General features: G+C 36.1%; 1 protein-coding gene and 1 pseudogene across 1 annotated transcript; one reads left to right on the forward strand and one right to left on the reverse strand.

Moving 5' to 3' along the window:
• LOC104789606 lies at positions 7,564-8,449 on the reverse strand (annotated as a pseudogene).
• On the forward strand, positions 8,464-9,823 carry LOC104789607. Its single transcript, XM_010515280.1, has 2 exons — positions 8,464-9,181; positions 9,774-9,823. The coding sequence occupies exons 1-2, from the start codon at positions 8,464-8,466 to the stop codon at positions 9,821-9,823; spliced, it is 768 nt and encodes a 255-aa protein (XP_010513582.1).

A 10,224-nucleotide genomic window follows, 5' to 3' on the forward strand; every position in this document is an offset into this window, starting at 1 on the left:
GGTCGAACTCGTCCAAGTGGTCGAGTGGATCCTCCATAGGCAACCCGTGAAACTTGTTTCCTTGGATCATGGTGATCAGACCACTTTTGATCTCGAAGTTGTTGTTCGGCACGGCGGGAGGGACGATTCCAGCATGTTGAGTATGAGTGTTCGGTGCATCCCCAGCACCAATGTTTCGCGGTCCCTGATGTGGTTCATTCTGGTGTTCCATAGTGACTTGTGCGGGATGATCAGTGGGTTGACGAGCTTGTCGTGGGCGTTGCAACCGATTGATTTCGTCGATCACAGGAAGGAGATTCTGATGCCCTCTTGATCTGGTGTGCATGCAAGGTTGCAATCAACAGGTACCTGAGATGCAAAATAAACAAGCAGAAAACCAAAGCAAGTCAGTACTCAGAACAGAACTTAATCTTGCAAAACTTGAAATCTTAAATGTAGCAAAAAGAATCCCAAATGGCAACAGCGCCAAATTGATACTAGGATTTTTGTGTGTCTTATCCTAGCAGGTTCAATTAACCTTATGTGCTGTAGTACTTAAGGTGTCAATCCAAATGGGATGTTGCTAACACTCAAGATGCAATCAAGCAATCACACGTCAAGCCAATTCAAGAAGAGTGTTTTTCTAACAATCCTAAAATGGTCAAAATACAAAACGGAAATGAGTTACAAAAACGAAACGAAAATGTATGACAAGAAGCAAGCAAGAAGAAGTAAAACCGAAAACGATTCTAAGCATGAACAAATGAAACAGTCTCGGGAATGTAATATCAATCAAAAAGATGAAAGTCCTAAGGATGGGAGTAATTGATGTCGGTGGAGTATCCTAGTCTACAGAGTGTTTAACATACCACATGCAAACTATCCCTAAACAATGAACACTACAACTTAGCTAATCCAATCTCTTGACAAAAGCTACTCAGACTCAACCACTTCCATACCTAGCTCTCGCTAGAGAAACATGGTCGAGCAGGCATGACAAACAAGTTCATTCACGTCAACAAACATCCTAGACAACTAATCTCTTAGGCTGGGAACGTAAGTCTCTGGCACTAGTTGGTCAGACATTTCATCAAACACCTTTTGGGTGTGGAAATATCTCGAACTTAGTCCCAATTGATCACAGAGAAACTCGTATTTCTAACTCTAGTCCAGAAGGGAATCATACAACCAAAGCTTAAACACTCTACATCCTAAGATCCTCCACCTAATCTATCCCATCCTCAAGAACTAACACACTACTCAGATCCGGAAATCATCACCAAAGATACAAACTCAGAAAACATTGAAACAAGCATTCTTAGATAGGTAAAAATGAGATGAACAAGCTTGTAGAAGAAATCANTAGAGAAACATGGTCGAGCAGGCATGACAAACAAGTTCATTCACGTCAACAAACATCCTAGACAACTAATCTCTTAGGCTGGGAACGTAAGTCTCTGGCACTAGTTGGTCAGACATTTCATCAAACACCTTTTGGGTGTGGAAATATCTCGAACTTAGTCCCAATTGATCACAGAGAAACTCGTATTTCTAACTCTAGTCCAGAAGGGAATCATACAACCAAAGCTTAAACACTCTACATCCTAAGATCCTCCACCTAATCTATCCCATCCTCAAGAACTAACACACTACTCAGATCTAGAAATCATCACCAAAGATACAAACTCAGAAAACATTGAAACAAGCATTCTTAGATAGGTAAAAATGAGATAAACAAGTTTGTAGAAGAAATCAAATGCAAATACTCAATGTATTAAGAGATATCTGGATACAAAGTCTGAGAACGATTTTTGGTGGCTAGGGAAACCTTACAAAATAAAAACGAGATAAAAACTTAGATCCTGTCGCAAAGACTTAACAAAACGTATTTATAGGAAAGACATAATATCCCTAAAACTTAAAACGACAAGATGAAGAGTTGGTTTGGGAATCTCCTGAAGCGTGTAAGATGGAACGGCTTCCTGACATGTGCGAACGAGTAATGGCTCGAGTGAGTGATGGCGTTGGCTCGAGTGGAGTGATGGCGTTGGCTCTAGTGGAGTGATGGCGTTGGTTCGAGTGGAGTGATGGCGTTGGCTCGAGTGGAGTGATGGCATTGGCTCGAGTGGCGCGACTCAAACAGCACGACAGCGTGACTCGAACGGCACGACAGCGCGACTCGAACGGCACGACTCGAACGGCACGACAGCGCGACTCGAGCTGGATGTATACGCTTCAACTAAAACGATGATAACTTTTGAACCACAGCTCCGATTGGCTTGAAATAAACGGCATTGGAAAGATGACTCAATTTTCTACAACTTCGGTGAAGACGTCGAAAGCGGAATCCCCCGACCGGTGGCTCGAAGGACGACTCGAATGGCGACTCGATCGACGGTAAAGGTGTTGCTCGAGTAGGTGACTCGAACGACGTCGAACAGCGACTCGAACGGCGATGCTGAGCAATGTGTTCCCAACATCTCCTAGATACCTGAAATACTCCAAAATGCACAATGTATGCAAGGATGATGTAAGAACTACCTAGACATGCAAAGTGTATAGAAAAGACTAGAAAATGTTGCAAACCAATCAGTTGTCCTAGCTAAATGCATGATAAACATATGCTAAAAGGAGACAAAATATAGACATATCACACTCGAGCACCGACACCGCCCGCACCAACCCCCTCAGCGCCTACGGTCCTATCAGTACCACCACCGGCCACACTCATGGACCCCTTCTGGAAGTCCTGCGACTCGCCGACACCCCCAGCTATCACCACGTTCGTGTCCACGACCAGCAACAGCTCCACCCTTAACCATCTTTACTACCCAGAACAGAAAGCTAAGTACACAATTCAAAACGACACACATCTTACCGTGGAATCTCATTGAAGGCTCGAAGAGGATGATACTAGGACTCCATATCACAAACAAATTGACTAACTACGCATAATCAATTTCCTCACACAACATCATATATCAAACAACAGGAAAATAATTCACCCAATTAAATTCCTAACCGCTCTAACCATCTACTTAACCATCCTAGAACCGTAAAGGCTCTGATACCAAATTGAAACGACCTGACCCGTTTTCTATTTTTTAAATAAATACAAAACATAATTAAGCATCCCATACTACTTAATTAAACCACCCAAACCACAATTCCTCATTAAACCAATAACAACCAATATGCACAGCGGAAACATACCATACATACAGAACCAACACATAATCAATGCAATAACATTCCTAAGCATTATATCCATCAACCTAGCATAACTCTATCCAAGGTTCCAAGATAAACAATATAACCAAGTCCAACAACACACAACCGAGACCCTAGATCATCATCCTCCTCATTGTCAAGATTCTATATCACATACCTGCACACCACAAACAAATTGAGATGCGTAAGTATTATCACAAATACTTAGTGAGGCAATCCTCCCATCTACTGGGCTATACACACAAGCAACTGAGATTCCAATGTTTAGCAAACAACAAATAAACACAACAAACCAGGAAAAAATAATCGCAACACACAAGTTGGTGTCGACCGACACCAGAGTGGTGTCGATCGACACTGGCCCAAACATGGTGTCGACCGACACCGACCCCGCAGACACGTTCTGCTTGAAGCCGATCGTCGTATCTCCATTTCCAATCATCTCCAATCCGTCCCAAACTCACCCAAAAGCTTCAGGAACCTATAATAACCATAACACAACCACCACAAGCAAGAACAACACCACAAAACACAACAAATCAAGCAAACAAAGGATTCTCAGGCTTAGATAAGCCATGGTCATGCACTCACCTCTTTTGCAGGAAGATTTTTACTCAACAACCACGAATCTAACCCTTAGAAGCCTTCTCCTTTGTTCCTAGCACAAGATCTCCACTCCACAGGAACAGATCTCACCAAAACAGCTTAGAACAAGCCAAAATCTCTCAAGAACACAAACTCTCTCTTTTCTCTCTTTTCTTCTGCAAACGGCGACCAAACACTCTCCTCCACGACCCTAGGTCGACTTTTCCCTTGTATATGTCGGTTAGGAACTTCAATTGAACCAAACCAAACCAAAACGGCAATTCAAACAAACCTGGTCGAACCAAAAAATGATGGTGTCGATCGACACTCTCCTTGGTGTCGATCGACACCCCTTCCCAATAACCAGAAATCGGTTCGCGGGTGTTATATTTATTCCGGTTCTTTCTTTTAAAGATTTTTTAAAAAGTTAAATATTTATAATATTTTCCGGTTATATTTTATTTATATTTTATAAAAAGTATAAATATTTATATTTTTTAGAAAGTTAAAATTTAGAAAATGTTAAAAATATTAATAATATTTAAACGTTTATGAAGTTTCAAATATTATAAATATTTAAATTTTATAAGAAGTTTAAATATTATAAATATTTCAATTTTTTAAAAAAGTTAAAATATCTTTAAAATATTAATAATATATTTAAATTTTTACGAAACTTCAAATATGAAAAATACTTAACCATTTTAAGAACTCCAAGTATTATAAATATTTAAAATTTATAAGAAGCGCCAATCTTATAAAATGTAATTGGTTACAACCTAATAAATAACATATCAACTCAATCTAATATTTATAATACAAAACAATAAATATTAAAAATTAAGATTATATAGTGCGAGTTAAAATATCTCGGAAAAGAGTTATATAGCGGGACGAATTTTGTCGATATTTGTATAAATTCAGAATATCATTAATTTAGTGTTAAACGGGTAAAACATTATTTCATTATTTTGTTAACACTATCGGTATCCGAGAATACACATATCTAATTAAATTGATTAATAAATATTATGTAAAAAATAAATTGTATTGCAGTATTATATGGTTTAAACTTTAAACTATAAAATTAACAATTATTATACAATTATAACATATTTAACCAACAAATACAATTTATAATTAAAATATTTTAGTTATAAATAATTTGTCATGCGGTGTACCGTGGATCCTAATCTAGTTACTAGTATGATCATACGCGAGGAGGTAAACAAGATCGATGTTTTGGATAGGGTCTACTGTCCAAACCCAACATGTTCGTCACTGATGTCAAAGCGTATCCTTTTTAACATTTTGTCTATAATCTCAATAAACTAAGTAATTTGAATAATGGTTAGTCTAACTAAAAATAAGGAAAACAAATATATAAAATACTTAACAAGAAAATGATTCAGGTTTTAATAAATTTAATATAATTTGAATGATTGAAAACATTTTTTTATTTAATTATTTTAATAGGTGAACTTTCAATTCACATCAACATTTTTTGGATTTTTATGTAAACGAAAAAGGAATATCCAATACAAATATTAAAATTGATACACCAGAAAAATAGTTGTTTGAGACTGTTCAAATTATGTTCACATTAGTGTCATGTTTTCATTACTACTGATCATTATATTTGTAGTTGTGTGTTTTCTCAAAGAGATAAAGAGTTTATTAATAAATTTATCCAACAGTTAAGATATTTTGATATTTTATATTTTTTTGTAGTCTGTTTGATGGTAAAAAGTAATAAAAATATATGGTATAATTTTTCTTTCTTTTTCTTTTATAAAAATAGAATTGTAAGAAAGACTTTTTAAATAAGTGAAAATAGACTAGATTAACTCAAATTTGGAGAAAAATTGCCTAATTGACTCCCTCTCGTAGGTCATTACTAGTATGACACAATATTTTGATTAAATTACCAAAAGCCCCAGATTACTTAACAAACAAAAAATTGAAATAAGAAAATAAAAATAAATAAAAAGGAAAACAAAAGTCAATGCTCATACACGACTAAACCGTTTTTACAGTCCAAAAAAAAAAAAACATTGTTTGTCCCGTAATATATATATATCAAAAAACCCACATTTTTTTTTTGAAAAAACGAAAAACCAAAAAGTTATACTAGTGTTTAAATTTTTGATTTTAAAATATGACTAATGAAAAATATAAAATTTTTAAAATTTTTTATTTAATAAATATAATTTATAAAAATCTAATGTACAAAAATAATATTCAATTTTTTTATAAAAATATTATGTATATAATGAAATGTACAAAAATAGTATTCAAAAAATTGTTAAAAAATATGAATTTTAAAAGTATATAGTTTAATAAGTTTTAGAAAAAAATATAATGTATGAAATTACAACTAAAAATAATGTATATATATGTTTTTAAAATAAGATTTATTAAAATATAATATAATATATAAAATATGATGTTAATTTTTTTAATATGATTTAGAAAAAATTAAATGTATAAAATAAATCTGTTATCATTATATTTATATTTATACATCTAAGAAATCTGTTATCAAACACCAAATTTTTGGAAGCAAACAAAAAAACTATCATAACCTAAACAAATCTGCCATAACATATGGTATTCACATATGTCATTTTAGCAATTTTTGAAAAACATTGATAAATCTGTTTTCAAACGACAGATTTTTGGTTAAATTAAAAAATCTGTCGTAACCTAAAACAAATCTGTTATCACTAGAAATCAACCTAGTAATTATTTTTCTGTAAAAATATCTGTCATGTTACGACAGATTCTTATTCAAAAAATAAATCTGAAATAACTATAAAAATAAATCTGCTAGATATTATATAAAATCTTTCATAAGTTATGAAAGTCTGTGGTGACTTTATAAATAAGTCTATCGTAAGAAATAAATCTGTCCTCGATAATAAATCTATCGTAACTGTAGTTAAAAAAATATGTCGTCCAAAATAAGTCTGTCATAAAAAATCTGTCATGCAAAAATAAATCGGTTGTGCGAAAACAAATCTGTCGTACACAAATAAATCTGTCACAACTAGTCTGGCAGACTTTTGAAAATATTTTTATTTTCTAAAAAAATTCTGGGAGGGTAAATTTGACTTTATATTTTTTCCTAACAAAACAAAAAAGGGTATTTTAGGAAAGAAAATAACTCATCTAACCCTCAAATTTTATGAGTTAGTTTAGCAATTAATCTCTTAATTTGGGTCAATCTAGTTTTTTTCCCTTTAAATAAAGCCTTTTATCAAAAAGAAGAGAAAAGTTAATTTAGCGTAAATAATCGAGAACAAACTTATTAAACTTTCCTATTTATCTTAAATATAGTTGTATTATGAGCCACACACAAAACATTTTACAAATAGCCTTAGAGGGGGTATTGAACTTGGAATTTTAGAAGATTTTAAGGTATTTTTAAAATCACTTGTTATTCAATTGATGATTTTAAAAAATCTTTTAAAATCCTATGTTATTCAACTTAGATTTATGCAAAATCATTTGAAATAATTTACAAACCCTTGTTATTCAATCAAGGATTTGTAAAACTTACTTGAAATCTACTGTTATTCAAAATATCACAATTTTTTAAAAAACTACTACTTTGAATGATTCTAGGAGATTTTGATTTGTTTTTTAGTTGAAAATATTCTCTCTCAAAATCATACCATTTGAGGTAGAATTTTACAGGATTTCATAAGAAGAAGAAAATTGTATTTCCTGGCAAATCAAAATTGAAACGGAAACAATCTCACCTCGTCAACACAAAGCCTCCCACTTCTCTATTCCCTTCTGCCACAACACAAAGCCTCCCACTTCTCCTCCTCCGCTCTTTATACTCCTTGCTGTTCAAGCTTCCTTCTCCTGTGCAAAACTCTGATGTCGTCATCCTTACTTTTCCCATCGCGCACATGCTCTCTACCGCGTTTAACGCCCGATTGCCTCCTACCGCCGCTATGTATTGCTTCACTATGTATTGTGCCATCGACATCTCCTGCATATTTCCAATACAAAAAAATGAATGTGAGTAAAAAAAATACGATCTAGATAGTGCTTTCGTCTGGAAATACATAATAGCAAAAGATAACGCAACTTGATAAAAGTCACTTACGAGAGGTTGATCTTTGATGTCTTTGTGGATGGGGTTCTCGTAATCGTTATGGTGGTCAGGCTGAACGGGGAGAGGGATCAAAGGAGCTCCAACGACTCCAAGAAGGAGCTGGATCTCTGCGTTTCGACCACCAAAGAGTCTTGTCATGTTTGTGGCTGTCGCGGTAGGTTTTGACCAGTAAGACTTCATTTGGTTCCATCCTGGTTTTGTATTGGATGCAGCAAACAACTCCTCAGGCACTGGAACCTCGAGGACGGTTTCTAACCCGTCTTCGAGGTTGTAATTTGGACATAGTTTCCTCATACTAGCACCAACAAAAACAAAAAGAAAAAAAAAAACTGATTGGAGGAATTAAGTATTAGAGTACAAGAGAAGATGTATATAAGTTTAGGGATCTCTTTGTAAATACTTAATCCTAGGTTCCTCTGTTCTAGTATATAAACGATTGTAGCTACTCTCATGAGAAATATAATACAAACATTCCTTATATGGTATCAGAGCTTCGATCAACCCTAAAATTTTTCTAAATCTCATCGCTCTCTGCTTCAATGGCCGCCTCCACTACAAACTCTCCTTCGACTGGTGAAGTTATCTTCACCAACAACACAAACACACTCTTCAACGTCAACACTGCCAACGTCACTAAGCTTAATGATACCAACTATCTCATGTGGAGTCTCCAAATCCATGCCTTGATTGATGGCTACGAGCTCTCTGGTTATCTCGATGGATCTACAAAACCTCCTCCTCCCACTGTCACGGTGAATGACACAACTACACCAAATCCTGATTTCACGATCTGGAAGCGTCAAGATCGTCTCCTCTTTAGTGCTCTCTTGGGTGCTATGGCTACTTCTGTTCAACCGTTGGTGTCTCGTGCTACCACTACTGCTGATGCATGGGCAACTCTTTCTGATACGTTCGCCAAAGCTAGCCGCAGTCATTTTAAACAAATCAAAGATCAGATCAAGGTCTGGACAAAAGGTAACAAATCAATAGATGAATATGTTCGTGGTCTAACTGTCCGCTTTGATGAGCTTGCTATACTTGGGAAACCGATGGACCATGAAGATCAAATTGAGAAGATTCTCGCTGGTCTTCCTGAAGATTACAAACCGGTGATTGATCAGATTGAAAGCAAAGATTCTCCCCCCACCATAACCGAAGTTCATGAACGTCTCCGCAATGGCGAAGTCACTCTCCGTGCTGCTTCCACCACTACCCCATTTTTGACCTCTGCTAATGCTGTTCAGTACCACCGTAGAGGTGACTATAACAACAACAATACTCACAACAACAACTCTCGCAACAACACTCGTTCCTCGTCGTCATCTTTCCGCTCCACCAACAACAACCACAACAACAACAACAACAACAATAACAATTGGCAAGGTAACAACAACAACAACACCACTCGCTCATTCAGGCCCTATCTCGGCAAGTGCCAAATCTGTCACACACAGGGACACAGTGCCCGCCGTTGTCCACAACTCCACTCCATTCAAGCCTCTACTCCACGCAACAACAGCCCATTCACTCCTTGGCAGCCACGCGCAAACATGGTGGCTAACATGTCCTCGCCAGCAATCTTGGATAGTGGTGCCACTCACCACATCACCTCTGATCTCAACAATCTTACCATCCATCAACCATACAATGGTGGTGATGATCTCACCATAGCTGATGGCTCCACACTGCCCATACTCATACGGGTTTACCGCTACTTCCAACTCAAACTCGCACTCTCAAATTAGATAAAATACTTTGTGTTCCTAATATACACAAAAATCTTATCTCCGTATATCGTTTGTGCAATGCTAATCAAGTCTCGGTGCATTTCTTTCCTGCCTTCTTTCAGGTGAAGGATCTCAGTACGGGGGTCCCATTACTCCAAGGTCGGACTGCTAATGAGCTCTATCAGTGGCCGATGACAAGTCCCAATGCTGTTGCGTTTCTGTCTGCTGCTGGTCCACGACCAAGTCTTGTCTCTTGGCACTCACGTCTCGGCCATCCGTCCTCTACCATTTTAAATGCTATTATTTCCTCTTTTTCACTTCCTATTGCTTCTTCCTCTCAAAAACATTTATGTTGCTCTGAATGTCTCATTAATAAAAGTCACAAACTTCCTTTCACTCACTCCACCATTGTCTCCACTCGACCCCTTGAATATATTTTCTCCGATGTTTGGACTTCACCAATTCTTTCTCACCAAAACTATAAATACTATCTGGTTCTTATTGATCATTTCACTCGATATACATGGTTATACCCTCTCAAAAGAAAATCGGATGTCAAAGAAATTTTTATCA

This window comes from Camelina sativa, chromosome 5 (genome assembly GCF_000633955.1).
Source record: "Camelina sativa cultivar DH55 chromosome 5, Cs, whole genome shotgun sequence".
Taxonomy (NCBI): Eukaryota; Viridiplantae; Streptophyta; class Magnoliopsida; order Brassicales; family Brassicaceae; genus Camelina; species Camelina sativa.